Here is an 18,978-nt window from a genome sequence, read left to right as displayed (position 1 = left end):
TGCAGACCAGTGGTCACCAGCCAGTCGATCACAATCGACGATCCTAGAGGATCTCCCACTTAATCGGCGGCTGCTAAGGCAGACTCCCTACCCCGGCCCCATGCCGCTCCCAGAAGCGGCCAGAGCGGCCCTGCAGGCAGGGGGGCAGGTGCCTCCTTCTGTGTGCTGCTCCTGCCTGCAAGCACCACCCCCATGGCTCCCATTGGGTGGGAGAGCTGCAGGGGCGGTGCTTAAAGAGAGGGGCAGTGGGCGGAACCACCCACCCCCGCAGAGGCGCATAGGCCCCTTCCAGGAGCGGTGCGAAGCCAGGGTTGGCAGGGAGCCGTCTTAGCCTGAGCAGCACCCATCCTGCACCCCAACCCCCAGCCCTGAGCCCCCTCCCAGAGCCAGCACCCCAAACCCCCTCCTGCACCCCAATCCCCAGCCCTGAGCCCCCTCCCAGAGCCAGCACCCCAAACCCCCTCCTGCACCCCGACCCCAGCCCTGAGCCCCCTCCCAGAGCCAGCACCCCAAACCCCTTCCTGCACCCCGACCCCAGCCCTGAGCCCCCTCCCAGAGCCAGCACCCCAAACCCCCTCCTGCACCCCGACCCCAGCCCTGAGCCCCCTCCCAGAGCCAGCACCCCAAACCCCCTCCTGCACCCCGACCCCCAGCCCTGAGCCCCCTCCCAGAGCCAGCACCCCAAACCCCCTCCTGCACCCCGACCCCAGCCCTGAGCCCCCTCCCAGAGCCAGCACCCCAAACCCCCTCCTGCACCCCGACCCCCAGCCCTGAGCCCCCTCCCAGAGCCAGCACCCCAAACCCCCTCCTGCACCCCGACCCCCAGCCCTGAGCCCCCTCCCAGAGCCAGCACCCCAAACCCCCTCCTGCACCCCGACCCCCAGCCCTGAGCCCCCTCCCAGAGCCAGCACCCCAAACCCCCTCCTGCACCCCGACCCCAGCCCTGAGCCCCCTCCCAGAGCCAGCACCCCAAACCCCCTCCTGCACCCCGACCCCAGCCCTGAGCTCCCTCCCAGAGCCAGCACCCCAAACCCCCTCCTGCACCCCGACCCCAGCCCTGAGCTCCCTCCCAGAGCCAGCACCCCAAACCCCCTCCTGCACCCCGACCCCAGCCCTGAGCCCCCTCCCAGAGCCAGCACCCCAAACCCCCTCCTGCACCCCGACCCCAGCCCTGAGCTCCCTCCCAGAGCCAGCACCCCAAACCCCCTCCTGCACCCCGACCCCAGCCCTGAGCCCCCTCCCAGAGCCAGCACCCCAAACCCCCTCCTGCACCCCGACCCCAGCCCTGAGCTCCCTCCCAGAGCCAGCACCCCAAACCCCCTCCTGCACCCCGACCCCAGCCCTGAGCTCCCTCCCAGAGCCAGCACCCCAAACCCCCTCCTGCACCCCGACCCCAGCCCTGAGCTCCCTCCCAGAGCCAGCACCCCAAACCCCTTCCTGCACCCCGACCCCAGCCCTGAGCCCCCTCCCAGAGCCAGCACCCCAAACCCCCTCCTGCACCCCGACCCCAGCCCTGAGCCCCCTCCCAGAGCCAGCACCCCAAACCCCCTCCTGCACCCCGACCCCAGCCCTGAGCCCCCTCCCAGAGCCAGCACCCCAAACCCCCTCCTGCACCCCGACCCCAGCCCTGAGCCCCCTCCCACATCGTGAACCCCTCGGCGCCAGCCCAGAGCCCACTCTCTCCCAACCCCCAACCCCCTATCCCAGCCCTGTGAAAGTGAGTGAAGGTGGGGGAGAGCGAGTGACGGAGGTGGGGGGGATGGAGTGAGGAGGGGGGGAAGGGGCGGGGCCTCGGGGAAGGGGCGGGGCCTCGGGGAAGATCTGGGATTGATGCAGAAAGTGATCTTGGGCATATAAAGGTTGGAGACCCCTGGTGTAGACCTACTGAGGCTGACACAGTGCACGCGTAGACACTACACGACCTGCGTCAGCACTAACGGTCCTCCGGAAGCTGTCCCACGATGGTCTGCTCCCTGCAACCCTGATCGCTCTGACCGCAATTGTAAACTCCGTCGCTCAGAGGTCACGGAGACTGGAAGCAGCAAAGCGGCAGTAAATGGCTTACTGCTTTGAACCAATGGAGGAATAGGTGATATGCTCTAAACCAGGGGTGGGCAAACTTTTTGGCTTGAGGGCCACATCGGGGTGCAAAACTGTATGGAGGGCCAGGTAGGGAAGGCTGTGCCTTCCCAAACAGCCTGGACCCCGCCCCCTCCCACTTCCCACCCCCTGACTGCCCCCCTCAGAACCCCCAACCCATCCAACCCCCTCTGCTCCTTATCCCCCCTGACCACCCCTTCCTGGACCCCACCCCCTATGCAACCCCCCTGCTCCCTGTCCCCGACCCCTATCCACACCCCCGGGACTCCACTCCCAACCCTCCCCGTTCCCCATCCCCTGACTGCCCCCCCAGAACCTCCAACCCCCCCCCCCGCTCCCTGACTGCCCCCCGGAACCCCCCACTCCCTGATCATGCTGTTAAGAGCAGCAGGAGCTCGCAGCCCCACAGGAGCCAGCTGCGCTCCCCCCACTGCCCGACAGGAGCCGCGGGCCAGAGCCCTGCCTGCCTGGTGGCGGGGGGACAGCAGGGGAGGGGCCAGGGACGAGCCTCCCCAGCCGGGAGCTCAGGGGCCGGGCAGGATGGTCCCGTGGGCCGGACGTGGCCCGTAGTTTGCCCACCTCTGCTCTAAACATACAAAGATTTTACACTTCACATATTTTTCATGTGTTTTTCTGTGTCTTTCTTTGGAACAGATGTAACATCTTGCTCATTTCTTAGGCTCTGGATTAGTACCCAGCACACTAGATGCTGCTTCCCTCGAAGCCTGAGGCAAGACGGCAATGTTCCTTTCCTGCACCAGTGGTTTCACCATTTCTCTACCCAGGCCCCTGAGAAACATCCATTTCTTACTCAGAGATTTATAATAATAGACTCACGGAATCATAGAGCTGGAAGGGACCTCGAGAGGTATCTAGTCCAGCCCTCCGCACTCACGGCAGGACTAAGTATTATCTAGACCGTCCCTGACAGGTGTTTGTCTAACCTGCTCTTAAACATCTCCAATGACAGAGACTCCACCACCTCCCTAGGCAATTTATTCCAGTGCTTAACTGCTATTATGCCATGTGCGGTTCAACAAAATCCAAACAATCTATGCACTGAGACATGCAGTGAGCAACAGAGTCTGTCAAGTGTGAGCTTGTCAGAAAATGTATCTGACAATTATGGCTTATCCAGAAACTGTTCCTAGCAACCATGAGCTTCCCTGAAAATCAATTTCACAGTGTTATTGTCAAAGATACCCTGTTTGCTGGACAGTTGTGCTGATACATGACGCAAATGTCATCTGGGGTCTTACAGACCCCGCGACACTTTTGGTGCTTTAAAAAAAAAAACCCCCACTGAAACTATGATGCTAAAGACCATACTGAAAGATTCATGTGATCCTATCATAACTGCAGCCTCAAAGTAAAAACAATCTGATGCTGGAATACTGCATAATTAATTTGGGGTCTAATTTACCCCATGACCTTTTTAGGGATTTTTTTTTTCTTACACAAAACCCACAACAGGTAGGATGATAAAACTAATGGGGAAAGATTGACTTCATCCTACCTGAGAAGAGGCACGGGTGTTGGCGTAAAACATTTTCTTTACATTGTTGTGAGCATTAGGGTCAGATAGACCAAAAACATTAGAAGGGTTAAATCTGATCACACAGACAGCTTCCAAGTGTACATTATGTGTTGTGGGTGTGACATTATCTTTACTGCATCTGAGTAACACAGCTCTCCGTTCCACAGGATTAGCTGAAAACAGCCACAGTCCAATTTCAGAAGTCAGCTGTCTGTGTTTCTATTTCATTAGTTTCCAGACTCAGTGAAATGAACAGGCAGGACTATGCCATCGGGAAGCATTGGCACTGACTGCAATGGGTACAGGCCTGGACCCTGAATGCACCACGAACAGCCTCCTTTGCTTTGAGGGAGATAAAGGAAACAGTGCAGAAACGCTGGCTCACCAAAGCACGGCTGCCAGGAGTAAGTGAATGCCCTTTGGACAGAAAACACAGGAGTTGTCAGACCTGCCCATGCCACAGTTCCCCTTGCCTTTGACCATGCCCAATAGAGGTGCCAAGTTTCAGGGTGGTAGCCATGTTAGTCTCCAAGGTGCCACAAGGACTCCTCGTTTTTCCTGTGTGATCCTTAGACAAGTCAAAAGTGAAGCAAGAGGCACCAATGCTGTCTAAAACTTGTAGAGGATTCCATAAAGTGGAGCTTTGCTACAAAATGACCCCATTTGACTCAGAAAGCCTACATCAATATTGTTTTTGTCACATAAAGCAACTTCCTCCTAAAACAGATACAGAGGGGTAATTTATCATAAGTCATAGGGTCTTGCGAAAGAAGATCAGGCTGAGTAATCTGTTCATATAACTTGTGATGAAAATCTAAGTGTGTAAACATGAAATGCATCAATATCAAGGAGAGAAAATATTGAGAACCTACATGAAGTGAGAATTGTTGAGGCATTTTACAATCACTGGGGCATTGCATGCCATCCATTTTTACCTAAAAATGGAAGGCATAAAATGACTTACTGTTCTGAGCACTGGGTTTTGAATAAAGAACGACCACAGAATCTTAAATCCGCTTTCCCATGGTGGAGCAGGTACTTGAATGTGAATGACTATGAATTGCCACGACGAATGACAGTGAATAGTCATTTGGCTACAGAAGGCATGAGAATCACTCTAGTGCCAGGTAGGTTGGGCACTCCCTTTTTTTTTTCCGGCTAAAACTATTCAGCAGATTCATATCAAATTAACCAATAATTTTCAGCTTGACTGAAACTGCAAGTAAACTGTTCATCCAAAACAAAAAAAAAAAAATCACCCAGCTCTAGCTGGGCTGGCGTGCTCAACACAGCTGGTGAAATATTTCAAACAATTATTGTTCTCATTTTTAAGTGATCTTTTTTCTAAAACTGAAATTTTCATGTAAAAAATATTTTTCCAAGAATTTGTTCTTTTAACAAATCCCCAATATTAATAATGTGCAGTTTGTTATTCTGGTTTTCTTTTTCCCCTTTTCCTTCTGTTTCCCCTTTTCAATGGCAAAATGGAAAGAAGAAAGGGGGGACAAAGGGAGAACTGGGGAGAGAGAATTGACACTGGAAAAGTTCTACTTTAAAAAAAATTCATTTTTGAAATTTGTAGACAAAAATAAATTTCAAAATTGTCAAGCTTTATTGCAAACGCCCATTGTCCAGCCAGGTGAGTGCCCTGGTTGCAGAGCTACTCCAAGTGATGAAGAAGGGGTTGGCTTGTTCCAGTAGGAGCTGCATCTGCTCTTCTCACCTGGAAGGAGTCTCTGAGGGTGGGGTGCAAAGACAGAAATATGGGGACTTGGGAGGGGATCCCACAGAAAATGAAATGTCCTGAAGCAGCCATTCGGGAACAAACACCTACAAATTACAGAGCTTAAACAAGCCTACATGAGCTCCAATCTGATCAGACTTGGGGCAAGGACTGTCATTCTGTTCTGGATTTGTGCAGTGCCCAGCACAGTGGGGTCCTGGGCCATGACTAGGGCTCCTAGGTGCTACAATAATAAACAATACAGATCACAATGGTTCCCTTCTGGCTTTGGGGTCTATTACTCTGTATCAGTGGCTCTCAAACTGTGGGTCAGGACCCCAAAGTGAGTCGCAACCCCATTTTAATGGGATCACCAGGGCAGACTTAAACTTGCTGGGGCCCGGGGCCAAAGCCAAAGCCCGAGTCCCACCACCTGGGGCCAAAGCCCAAGGGCTTCAGCCCTGGGCAGCGGGATTCCGGTTACAGGCCTCCTGCCTGATCAGCTTTGTCCCCCACCCCCGAGCAGGGTGGAGGGCTTGGGCAGGCTCAGGCTTCAGACCCCCTTCTGGAGTCTGGTCGTGATATCTGTTGTCTTGGTGCAGTGAAGTCTGAGAACCCCTGCTCTATCTGACCACCTCTCTTCCCCAAACCACTGCAACCCGCCTCCCACGCTGGCCCCCTTCCTACCACTTCCTGACCTTACTCAGTGCTTTAAGGAAGACACTGCCACTCTTGACCTCTTCTTTGCCCTATTGCTTTAGCCCATCTCCACGCCCTTGCACCCTTTGTTATCTGATTTCCCTGCGCTTTCCCAACTCTCTTTCACCTGCCACTATGTATCCCTGTTCACCTGAAACAACCTCCCCTGTGCGCCCCCGTTTCCTCGACTGCGCGACGGGGACGGCGACGCCGCTCTCCTCCGCGCCCCCATTTCCTCGACTGCACGACGGGGACAGCGACGCCGCTCTATTCCGCGCCCCCGTTTCCTCGACTGCGCCACGGGGACGGGGACGCCGCTCTCCCCCGCGCCCCCGTTTCCTCGACTGCACGACGGGGACGGCGATGCCGCTCTCCCCCGCGCCCCCGTTTCCCCGACTGCGCGACGGGGACGGCGACGCCGCTCTCCCCCGCGCCCCCGTTTCCCCGACTGCGCGACGGGGACGGCGACGCCGCTCTCCCCCCGCGCCCCCGTTTCCCCGACTGCGCCACGGGGACGGGGACGCCGCTCTCCCCCGCGCCCCCGTTTCCCCGACTGCGCCACGGGGACGGGGACGCCGCTCTCCCCCGCGCCCCCCGTTTCCCCGACTGCGCCACGGGGACGGGGACGCCGCTCTCCCCCGCGCCCCCGTTTCCCCGACTGCGCCACGGGGACGGGGACGCCGCTCTCCCCCCGCGCCCCCGTTTCCCCGACTGCGCCACGGGGACGGGGACGCCGCTCTCCCCCCGCGCCCCCGTTTCCCCGACTGCGCCACGGGGACGGGGACGCCGCTCTCCCCCCGCGCCCCCCGTTTCCCCGACTGCGCCACGGGGACGGGGACGCCGCTCTCCCCCGCGCCCCCGTTTCCCCGACTGCGCCACGGGGACGGGGACGCCGCTCTCCCCCCGCGCCCCCGTTTCCCCGACTGCGCCACGGGGACGGGGACGCCGCTCTCCCCCGCGCCCCCGTTTCCCCGACTGCGCCACGGGGACGGGGACGCCGCTCTCCCCCGCGCCCCCGTTTCCCCGACTGCGCCACGGGGACGGGGACGCCGCTCTCCCCCGCGCCCCCCGTTTCCCCGACTGCGCCACGGGGACGGCGACGCCGCTCTCCCCCGCGCCCCCCGTTTCCCCGACTGCGCCACGGGGACGGCGACGCCGCTCTCCCCCGCGCCCCCGTTTCCCCGACTGCGCGACGGGGACGGCGACGCCGCTCTCCCCCGCGCCCCCCGTTTCCCCGACTGCGCGACGGGGACGGCGACGCCGCTCTCCCCCCGCGCCCCCGTTTCCCCCGACTGCGCGACGGGGACGGCGACGCCGCTCTCCCCCGCGCCCCCGTTTCCCCGACTGCGCGACGGGGACGGCGACGCCGCTCTCCCCCCGCGCCCCCGTTTCCCCGACTGCGCGACGGGGTCGGGGACGCCGCTCTCCCCCGCGCCCCCGTTTCACGACTGCGCGACGGGGACGGGGACGCCGCTCTCCCCCCGCGCCCCCCGTTTCCTCGACTGCGCGACGGGGACGGGGACGCCGCTCTCCCCCGCGCCCCCGTTTCCTCGACTGCGCGACGGGGACGGGGACGCCGCTCTCCCCCCGCGCCCCCCGTTTCCTCGACTGCGCGACGGGGACGGGGACGCCGCTCTCCCCCGCGCCCCCCGTTTCCTCGAATGCGCGACGGGGACGGTGACGCCGCTCTCCTCCGCGCCCCCGTTTCCTCGACTGCGCGACGGGGACGCTGCTCTCCCCCGCGCCCCCCGTTTCCCCGACTGCGCGACGGGGACGCCGCTCTCCCCCGCGCCCCCGTTTCCCCGACTGCGCGACGGGGACGGCGACGCCGCTCTCCCCCGCGCACTCCGTTTCCTCGACTGCGCGACGGGGACGGGGACGCCGCTCTCCCCCGCGCCCCCGTTTCCTCGACTGCGCGACGGGGACGGGGACGCCGCTCTCCCCCGCGCCCCCGTTTCCTCGACTGCGCGACGGGGACGGCGACGCCGCTCTCCCCCGCGCCCCCGTTTCCTCGACTGCGCGACGGGGACGGGGACGCCGCTCTCCCCCGCGCCCCCGTTTCCTCGAATGCGCGACGGGGACGGCGACGCCGCTCTCCCCCGCGCCCCCGTTTCCCCGACTGCGCGACGGGGACGGCGACGCCGCTCTCCCCCCGCGCCCCCGTTTCCCCGACTGCGCGACGGGGACGGGGACGCCGCTCTCCCCCGCGCCCCCGTTTCCTCGACTGCGCGACGGGGACGGGGACGCCGCTCTCCCCCGCGCCCCCCGTTTCCTCGACTGCGCGACGGGGACGGGGACGCCGCTCTCCCCCGCGCCCCCGTTTCCTCGACTGCGCGACGGGGACGGTGACGCCGCTCTCCTCCGCGCCCCCGTTTCCTCGACTGCGCGACGGGGACGGGGACGCCGCTCTCCCCCGCGCCCCCGTTTCCTCGACTGCGCGACAGGGACGGTGACGCCGCTCTCCTCCGCGCCCCCGTTTCCTCGACTGCGCGACGGGGACGCCGCTCTCCCCCGCGCCCCCGTTTCCCCGACTGCGCGACGGGGACGGCGACGCCGCTCTCCCCCGCGCCCCCGTTTCCTCGACTGCGCGACGGGGACGGGGACGCCGCTCTCCCCCGCGCCCCCGTTTCCTCGAATGCGCGACGGGGACGGTGACGCCGCTCTCCTCCGCGCCCCCGTTTCCCCGACTGCGCGACGGGGACGGCGACGCCGCTCTCCCCCGCGCCCCCGTTTCCCCGACTGCGCGACGGGGACGGGGACGCCGCTCTCCCCCGCGCCCCCGTTTCCTCGACTGCGCGACGGGGACGGGGACGCCGCTCTCCCCCGCGCCCCCGTTTCCTCGACTGCGCGACGGGGACGGGGACGCCGCTCTCCCCCGCGCCCCCGTTTCCTCGACTGCGCGACGGGGACGGTGACGCCGCTCTCCTCCGCGCCCCCGTTTCCTCGACTGCGCGACGGGGACGGGGACGCCGCTCTCCCCCGCGCCCCCGTTTCCTCGACTGCGCGACGGGGACGGGGACGCCGCTCTCCCCCGCGCCCCCGTTTCCTCGACTGCGCGACGGGGACGGGGACGCCGCTCTCCTCCGCGCCCCCGTTTCCTCGACTGCGCGACGGGGACGCCGCTCTCCCCCGCGCCCCCCGTTTCCCCGACGGGGACGGGGACGCCGCTCTCCCCCCGCGCCCCCGTTTTCCCCGACTGCGCGACGGGGACGGCGACGCCGCTCTCCCCCGCGCCCCCGTTTCCTCGACTGCGCGACGGGGACGGCGACGCCGCTCTCCCCCGCGCCCCCGTTTCCTCGACTGCGCGACGGGGACGGGGACGCCGCTCTCCCCCGCGCCCCCGTTTCCTCAACTGCGCGACGGGGACGGGGACGCCGCTCTCCCCCGCGCCCCCGTTTCCTCGACTGCGCCACGGGGACGGGGACGCCGCTCTCCCCCCGCGCCCCCGTTTCCCCGACTGCGCCACGGGGACGGGGACGCCGCTCTCCCCCGCGCCCCCGTTTCCCCGACTGCGCCACGGGGACGGGGACGCCGCTCTCCCCCGCGCCCCCATTTCCTCGTCTGCGCCACGGGGACGCCGCTCTCCTCCGCGCCCCCGTTTCCTCGACTGCGCGACGGGGACGCCGCTCTCCCCCGCGCCCCCGTTTCCCCGACTGCGCGACGGGGACGCCGCTCTCCCCCCGCGCCCCCGTTTCCCCGACTGCGCGACGGGGACGGCGACGCCGCTCTCCCCCGCGCCCCCGTTTCCTCGACTGCGCGACAGGGACGGGGACGCCGCTCTCCTCCGCGCCCCCGTTTCCTCGACTGCGCGACAGGGACGGGGACGCCGCTCTCCTCCGCGTCCCCGTTTCCTCGACTGCGCGACGGGGACGGGGACGCCGCTCTCCTCCGCGCCCCCGTTTCCTCGACTGCGCGACGGGGACGGCGACGCCGCTCTCCCCCGCGCCCCCCGTTTCCTCGACTGCGCGACGGGGACGGGGACGCCGCTCTCCCCCGCGCCCCCGTTTCCTCGACTGCGCGACGGGGACGGGGACGCCGCTCTCCCCCGCGCCCCCGTTTCCTCGACTGCGCGACGGGGACGGTGACGCCGCTCTCCTCCGCGCCCCCGTTTCCTCGACTGCGCAACGGGGACGCTGAAGGAGTTGGCGGCTGTGATTGCAGAGCCATTGGCCATTATCTTTGAAAACTCGTGGCGAACCGGGGAAGTCCCGGATGACTGGAAAAAGGCTAATGTAGTGCCAATCTTTAAAAAAGGGAAGAAGGAGGATCCTGGGAACTACAGGCCAGTCAGCCTCACCTCAGTCCCTGGAAAAATCATGGAGCAGGTCCTCAAAGAATCAACCCTGAAGCACTTGCATGAGAGGAAAGTGATCAGGAACAGCCAGCATGGATTCACCAAGGGAAGGTCATGCCTGACTAATCTAATCGCCTTTTATGATGAGATTACTGGTTCTGTGGATGAAGGGAAAGCAGTGGATGTATTGTTTCTTGACTTTAGCAAAGCTTTTGACACGGTCTCCCACAGTATTCTTGTCAGCAAGTTAAGGAAGTATGGGCTGGATGAATGCACTATAAGGTGGGTAGAAAGCTGGCTAGATTGTTGGGCTCAACGGGTAGTGATCAATGGCTCCATATCTAGTTGGCAGCCGGTGTCAAGTGGAGTGCCCCAAGGGTCGGTCCTGGGGCCAGTTTTGTTCAATATCTTCATAAATGATCTGGAGGATGGTGTGGATTGCACTCTCAGCAAATTTGCGGATGATACTAAACTGGGAGGAGTGGTAGATACGCTGGAGGGGAGGGATAGGATACAGAAGGACCTAGACAAATTGGAGGATTGGGCCAAAAGAAATCTGATGAGGTTCAGTAAGGATAAGTGCAGGGTCCTGCACTTAGGACGGAAGAACCCAATGCACCGCTACAGACTAGGGACCGAATGGCTCGGCAGCAGTTCTGCGGAAAAGGACCTAGGGGTGACAGTGGACGAGAAGCTGGATATGAGTCAGCAGTGTGCCCTTGTTGCCAAGAAGGCCAATGGCATTTTGGGATGTATAAGTAGGGGCATAGCGAGCAGATCGAGGGACGTGATCGTTCCCCTCTATTCGACATTGGTGAGGCCTCATCTGGAGTACTGTGTCCAGTTTTGGGCCCCACACTTCAAGAAGGATGTGGATAAATTGGAGAGAGTCCAGCGAAGGGCAACAAAAATGATTAGTTTCAGAGTAACAGCCGTGTTAGTCTGTATTCGCAAAAAGAACAGGAGGACTTGTGGCACCTTAGAGACTAACCAATTTATTAGAGCATAAGCTTTCGTGAGCTACAGCTCACTTCATCGGATGCATACCGTGGAAACAGCAGCAGACTTTATATATACACAGAGAATATGAAACAATACCTCCTCCCACCCCACTGTCCTGCTGGTAATAGCTTATCTAAAGTGATCATCAGGTGGGCCATTTCCAGCACAAATCCAGGTTTTCTCACCCTCCACCCCCCCACACAAATTCACTCTCCTGCTGGTGATAGCCCATCCAAAGTGACAACTCTTTACACATCATCTTCCTTTCCAAATGCAAACAGATGGACATCGTACCAAAAGGACTGAAGGTAAAAAATCCATTACAATCTACACACCACACAGACTATGCTGACAGCTTGTGCCACACGCTCTCAAAGAAACTGCGGAATCACCTGATCAACATCCTCTACAGCAAACAGGGAAAGATTAAGAATGAGCTCTCAAAACTGGATACTCTCATAAAAAACCAACCTTCCACACAAGCTTCCTCGTGGCTGGATTTTACTAAAACTAGACAAGCCATTTACAACGCACACTTTGCTTCTCTACAAAAGAAAAAGGACACTAAACTTTCTAAACTACTACATGCTACAAGGGGCCACAGCAATGGTTCCCTCAACCCACCTAGCAATATTGTTAACCTATCCAACTATACTCTCAGCCCAGCAGACGCAGCTGTTCTATCTCGGGGCCTCTCCTTCTGCCCCTCCACCCCCACGAACATGATACAGTTCTGTGGTGACCTAGAATCCTATTTTCGACGTCTCCGACTCAAGGAATATTTCCAAAATACCTCTGAACAGCATACTAATCCACAGAGTTCTCCCTACCAACACTACAGAAAGAGGGATTCTAGGTGGACTCCTCCTGAAGGTCGAAACAGCAGACTGGACTTCTACATAGAGTGCTTCCGCCGATGTGCACGGGCTGAAATTGTGGAAAAGCAGCATCACTTGCCCCATAACCTCAGCCATGCGGAACGCAATGCCATCCACAGCCTCAGAAACAACTCTGACATCATAATCAAAAAGGCTGACAAAGGAGGTGCTGTTGTCATCATGAATAGGTCGGAATATGAACAAGAGGCTGCTCGGCAGCTCTCCAACACGAGTTTCTACAAGCCATTACCCTCTGATCCCACTGAGAGTTACCAAAAGCAACTACAGCATTTGCTCAAGAAACTTCCTGAAAAAGCACAAGATCAAATCCGCACAGACACACCCCTGGAACCCCGACCTGGGATATTCTATCTACTACCCAAGATCCATAAACCTGGAAATCCTGGGTGCCCCATCATCTCAGGCATTGGCACCCTGACAGCAGGATTGTCTGGCTATGTAGACTCCCTCCTCAGGCCCTACGCTACCAGCACTCCCAGCTACCTTCGAGACACCACTGACTTCCTGAGGAAACTTCAATCCATCGGTGATCTTCCTGATAACACCATCCTGGCCACTATGGATGTAGAAGCCCTCTACACCAACATTCCACGCAAAGATGGACTACAAGCCGTCAAGAACACTATCCCCGATAATGTCACAGCTAACCTGGTGGCTGAACTTTGTGACTTTGTCCTTACCCATAACTACTTCACATTTGGGGACAATGTATACCTTCAGATCAGCGGCACTGCTATGGGTACCCGCATGGCCCCACAGTATGCCAACATTTTTATGGCTGATTTAGAACAACGCTTCCTCAGCTCTCGTCCCCTAACGCCCCTACTCTACTTGCGCTATATTGATGACATCTTCATCATCTGGACCCATGGAAAAGAAGCCCTTGAGGAATTCCACCATGATTTCAACAATTTCCATCCCACCACCAACCTCAGCCTGGTCCAGTCCACACAAGAGATCCACTTCCTGGACACTACAGTGCTAATAAACAATGGTCACATAAACACCACCCTATACCGGAAACCTACTGACCGCTATTCCTACCTGCATGCCTCCAGCTTTCACCCTGACCACACCACACGATCCATCGTCTACAGCCAAGCTCTGCGATACAACTGCATTTGCTCCAACCCCTCAGACAGAGACAAACACCTACAAGATCTCTGTCAAGCTTTCTTACAACTACAATACCCACCTGCGGAAGTAAAGAAACAGATTGATAGAGCCAGAAGAGTTCCCAGAAGTTACCTACTACAGGACAGGCCTAACAAAGAAAATAACAGAACGCCACTAGCCGTCACCTTCAGCCCCCAACTAAAACCCCTCCAACGCATTATCAAGGATCTACAACCTATCCTAAAGGATGACCCAAAACTCTCACAAATCTTGGGAGACAGGCCAGTCCTTGCCTACAGACAGCCCCGCAACCTGAAGCAAATACTCACCAACAACCACATACCACACAACAGAACCACTAACCCAGGAACTTATCCTTGCAACAAAGCCCGTTGCCAATTGTGCCCACATATCTATTCAGGGGACACCATCACAGGGCCTAATAACATCAGCCACACTATCAGAGGCTCGTTCACCTGCACATCCACCGATGTGATATATGCCATCATGTGCCAGCAATGCCCCTCTGCCATGTACATTGGTCAAACTGGACAGTCTCTACGTAAAAGAATAAATGGACACAAATCAGATGTCAAGAATTATAACATTCATAAACCAGTCGGAGAACACTGCAATCACTCTGGTCACGCAATCACAGACATGAAGGTCGCTATCTTAAAACAAAAAAACTTCAAATCCACACTCCAGCGAGAAACTGCTGAATGGGAATTCATTTGCAAATTGGATACAATTAACTTAGGCTTGAATAGAGACTGGGAGTGGCTAAGTCATTATGCAAGGTAGCCTGTTTCCTCTTCCTTTTTCCTACCTCCCCCCCCCCCCAGATGTTCTGGTTTAACTTGGATTTAAACTTGAAGAGTGGTCAGTTTGGATGAGCTATTACCAGCAGGAGAGTGAGTTTGTGTGTGTATGGGGGTGGGGGGGATGTGAGAAAACCTGGATTTGTGCAGGAAATAGCCCAACTTGATTGTCATGCACATTGTGTAAAGAGTTGTCACTTTGGATGGGCTATCACCAGCAGGAGAGTGAATTTGTGTGGGGGGGTGGAGGGTGAGAAAACCTGGATTTGTGCTGGAAATGGCCCACCTGATGATCACTTTAGATAAGCTATTACCAGCAGGACAGTGGGGTGGGAGGAGGTATTGGTTCATATTCTCTCTGTATATATAAAGTCTGCTGCAGTTTCCACGATATGCATCTGATGAAGTGAGCTGTAGCTCACGAAAGCTTATGCTCTAATAAATTGGTTAGTCTCTAAGGTGCCACAAGTACTCCTTTTCTTTTTTTAAAAATGATTAGGGGTCTGGAACACATGAGTTATGAGGAGAGGCTGAGGGAGCTGGGATTGTTTAGCCTGCAGAAGAGAAGAATGAGGGGGGATTTGATAGCTGCTTTCAACTACCTGAAAGGGGGTTCCAAAGAGGATGGCTCTAGACTGTTCTCAATGGTAGCAGATGACAGAACGAGGAGTAATGGTCTCAAGTTGCAGTGGGGGAGGTTTAGATTGGATATTAGGAAAAACTTTTTCACTAAGAGGGTGGTGAAACACTGGAATGCGTTACCTAGGGAGGTGGTAGAATCTCCTTCCTTAGAGGTTTTTAAGGTCAGGCTTGACAAAGCCCTGGCTGGGATGATTTAACTGGGAATTGGTCCTGCTTTGAGCAGGGGGTTGGACTAGATGACCTCCTGAGGTCCCTTCCAACCCTGATATTCTATGATTCTATGACGCCGCTCTCCTCCGCGCCCCCGTTTCCTCGCCTGCGCAACGGGGACGGGGACGCCGCTCTCCTCCGCGCCCCCGTTTCCTCGCCTGCGCAACGGGGACGGGGACGCCGCTCTCCTCCGTGCCCCCGTTTCCTCGCCTGCGCAACGGGGACGGGGATGCCGCTCTCCTCCGCGCCCCCGTTTCCCCGACTGTGCAACGGGGACGGCGACGCCGCTCTCCTCCGCACCCCCGTTTCCTCGACTGCACTACGGGGACGGCGACGCCGCTCTCCTCCGCGCCCCCGTTTCCTCGACTGCACTACGGGGACGGCGACGCCGCTCTCCTCCGCGCCCCCGTTTCCTCTACTGTATAACGGGGACGGCGACGCCGCTCTCCTCCGCGCCCTCGTTTCCTCGACTGCGCGACGGGGACGGGGACGCCGCTCTCCCCCGCACCCCCGTTTCCTCGACTGCACGACGGGGACGGCGACGCCGCTCTCCTCCGCGCCCCCGTTTCCCCGACTGCACGACGGGGACGGGGACGCCGCTCTCCTCCGCGCCCCCGTTTCCCCGCCTGCGCGACGGGGATGGCGACGCCGCTCTCCTCCGCGCCCCCGTTTCCCCGACTGCGCGACGGGGACGGCGACGCCGCTCTCCTCCACGCCCCCGTTTCCCCGACTGCGCGACGGGGACGGCGACGCCGCTCTCCTCCACGCCCCCGTTTCCTCGACTGCGCGACGGTGACAGCGACGCCGCTCTCCTCCGCGCCCCCGTTTCCTCGACTGCACGACGGGGACAGCGACGCCGCTCTCCTCCGCGCCCCCGTTTCCTCGACTGCACGACGGGGACAGCGACGCCGCTCTCCTCCGCGCCCCCGTTTCCTCGACTGCGCGACGGGGACAGCGACGCTGCTCTCCTCCGCGCCCCCATTTCCTCGACTGCGCGACGGGGACAGCGACGCCGCTCTCCTCTGTGCAGTGATTTGAGCTGCACTGATGACACGCACTGCGTCAGGGTCAGGCATTATTAATGCAATAAAGACCCTAGGCAAAGCAACTGAGCTCTCTCACCCACCAATACATTTCCAGAAGGGTTTCACTTGCACCCTACTCGTCTGTGTGCAGTGAACGAACTCCTTCCCACCACGGTTGGGGACACTGGCCCATTCCCTCACCCTGGCTGCCTTCATCCCCACGCAGGTGTCCGGCTCTCTGCTGTCCTGGGGTCTCTTACTGCCTCTGCACTGACCATTCGCCTTTCCACAAGGGTCAGCACTCTGCTCTCTCCACTTCTACTTCCCGCCTTCCCCCGCCCAGCCCCCAGCTCTCTGCTTTTCACTGTAACTACCAAATGCCCCTGTTGCCGGCTTCCCGCCGTACCTGTATGTGGATGCCCTAATTGGTGGCTCCACCTCCGTGTCTCAGACTGGGCTGCCCTGCAGATGCTGCAGGACCATAGTGCTTCAGTGCGGGCACCACCGGCGTGGGGGGAGGGGGCCCCGCTGGCCTGGGGAACCCTCCTCCCCAGGGAGCGGCAGCCGGGTTGATGGAAGAATCCGTCCGTCACCCCAGCGCTGCCTACACGGGGGCTTGGGTCAGTTTAACTGTGCTGCTCGGGGGGTGGGTTTTTCACACCCCGGGGCCGAGCTGAGCCAAACTAGTTTTCCAGCGCGGAGCAGGCCTCAGAGGGAACAGTGCACCGCTGGGGCCAGGGGCAAACACAGCTCCACCTCCGACCCTCTCCTCTGCCACTGGCCACATCCTCAGTGCGCTCCTGACCCCCAGCCTCTCGCCTGGAGGCCAGGGGTGGCACAGGCCCCCAGAAGCCCTGGAGGTCATGCCCTGCCTGTCACCATCTCCTCAAGCCTGCTCAGGTTAGGTCCCGCCTTCACCTCTGCCACTGCCTAGCCCCTGCCCCCCCGGACACGGCAGCAGCCCCCCGGAGAGGTCACACCCGGTTCCAGCCCCCCATCGCCGCCAGCACCATTGCAACCCTCCCCCCGGGCGGGGTGGACAGTAGGGGCCGAGCAAGCGGGGAAGGCTCCTCCCGAGACCGGGCCACGGGCACCCCACCCAGCCCCTCCGCATCGGGGCGCGCTGGGTCCCAGGGCCGAGCTCCCACTGGGGGCTGCGGCCGCCCCCGGGCCAGGCGGGGGCCAGGCGCCCAGGGCAGCCCGGCCCGCCGCTCGGCTCGCTCCGCTCCGCTCCGCCCCAGCCCAGCCCCTTCCTCCGCCGCAGGGGCGGAGCCCGGCCCGGCAGGCCCCAGCAGCGGGACTCGCGGGAGGCGGGCCGGAGCGCAGCGCAGCGCAGCGCAGAGCCGGGGATGCGCCCGCGCGGCTGAGCGCGCCGGGATGAAGGAGGCGCAGGGCGGCGCGGCCCTGCCCGGCACCTCGCTGCAGCGGGCCTGCCGCCTGCTCGTCGTCTTCTGCGCCCTGCACCTCTCGGCCACGCTGCTCTACTACCTGGCGGGCAGCAGCGCCCTGCGCCCGCCGCGCAGCCCCGAGCCGCCGGCGCGCAGCCCCGGGCCGCCGCCGCGCAGCCCCGGGCCGGCCAACCGCTCCCGCGCCCAGCCCGGGCCGCCGCCGCCGGACTGCCCCGACCCGTCCCCGCTGCTGGGTAAGCGCCCCCCGGGGCCCTGCGTGCGCCCCCTGCGTGCGCCGCTCGCTGGCCTCGCCCGTCTCCGCCGCCGGTCCCAAGGGAGCGGCTGCCCCCGCGCCCGCCCGGCGCGCCCCGGGATCTGTAGCGCCGGCAGCCCGGCCCGCCTGGGTAACGCGAGGGCGCTGGCCGGGGGCAGCAAGTGCGCGGCGACCCTGGCCGCCAGCTGCCGTGCCCGTTGCAGGGAGCGCGAGGGTCGTGAGCCCTTTTGTCTTCGGAAGCGGGGAAACGTGGGCGAAATCTGCTTTGGAATTAGTCTGATCACCCAGCGCGCCGCTTCCCCCCCATTCCGGTCTCCGCTCCAGACCCCGTCTTGCCGGAGTTCCCCTTTTATACATGCAGGCAGAGCCGGGCGAAGTTCAGCAAACTCCCTAAAGCCCCCCTTGTCCCGGGCGCCCAGCGGGAGAGACGGCCCATGGCCTGTTCCAGGAGGTCTACACGCGTTTTTCACCCGCTGAGAGCCACATTTATTGCCTCTGTTCTCTGAAATTGCCCATGGTACAGCTTGTCCTGTTTATCTCCCGTAATACCCCATCCACCACTCCAGTGCGGCCACGCAAAAACCGAATCGGGGAGCATCAGATCGCCTTCTCCAGTCCTCGGTCTGCGTTTAAAATGTAACATCCCAGAGGCTAAAGTGAGCCTAGCTTGCGTTAAATATTTACTAATGTCAGTAGCGCACAGTGAGACAAATATATGAATCCATATCGAGCTTATGTTGGAAAAACTCCTTAAAATAGGGCTCATGAACATGTATGCAAAGGAATAGATAACCGTGTTAGGCCTTTCACTGTTCCACCCAAACCAAAGTGAACTGCTCGAAACAAAGCCCTGGGTCCTGGGCGCCATCCTGAGCCCAGCTTGTCTGAGTGGCTGCAGCCTATTCCCAAATGTTCCTTCCAGAGCCTGTTCCCACTGTGTCTTCCCTGAAGTTTAGTTGTGACCATTTTAGCTTGCTTCAATTACCTAAACTCATTGAAAGCTGTTTACCCACAGTGGAGATCGTGTTTCTTTCATCTCACTGCAGAAAGGCAGCATATCAGAATATAGATTACTAGGGCTAGTCTAATTTCATATTAAATGCTACCTTGCTTATTTAATTTTCAAATAATAGGAAGTTATGGGTGGTGCTGAGGAGAACTAAAAATTGTTTCCCTGCTTTGCGTGACCCATTTCTTGGTTCTTTACCTTCTGATTAAGAGCTGTCTATGCTACTGAAACAACTGTCG

At 60.1% G+C, this 18,978-nt stretch overlaps 1 protein-coding gene across 3 annotated transcripts in view; it reads left to right on the top strand.

Annotated features, from left to right (window-relative positions):
* Positions 1 to 17,337: 17,337 nt before the first annotated feature.
* The window catches only part of B4GALT1 (beta-1,4-galactosyltransferase 1), a 64,881-nt gene continuing 63,240 nt past the window's right edge, over positions 17,338 to 18,978 (top strand). For 2 of the 3 annotated variants that reach the window (XR_012159188.1, XM_073346034.1), the window contains exon 1: positions 17,339 to 17,710. Coding sequence is in view for 2 of the 3 variants with exons in the window: in XM_073346034.1 (XP_073202135.1) it covers positions 17,446 to 17,710 (265 nt within the window). In the remaining variant the exon portion in view is untranslated. Of the gene's footprint in view, positions 17,711 to 18,978 lie in introns of all 3 variants that reach the window. The other variant, XM_073346035.1, reaches the window with a different exon arrangement.

This window comes from Lepidochelys kempii, chromosome 5, assembly GCF_965140265.1.
Source record: "Lepidochelys kempii isolate rLepKem1 chromosome 5, rLepKem1.hap2, whole genome shotgun sequence".
Taxonomy (NCBI): Eukaryota; Metazoa; Chordata; order Testudines; family Cheloniidae; genus Lepidochelys; species Lepidochelys kempii.
This window is presented reverse-complemented; position numbering and strand designations above follow the sequence as displayed.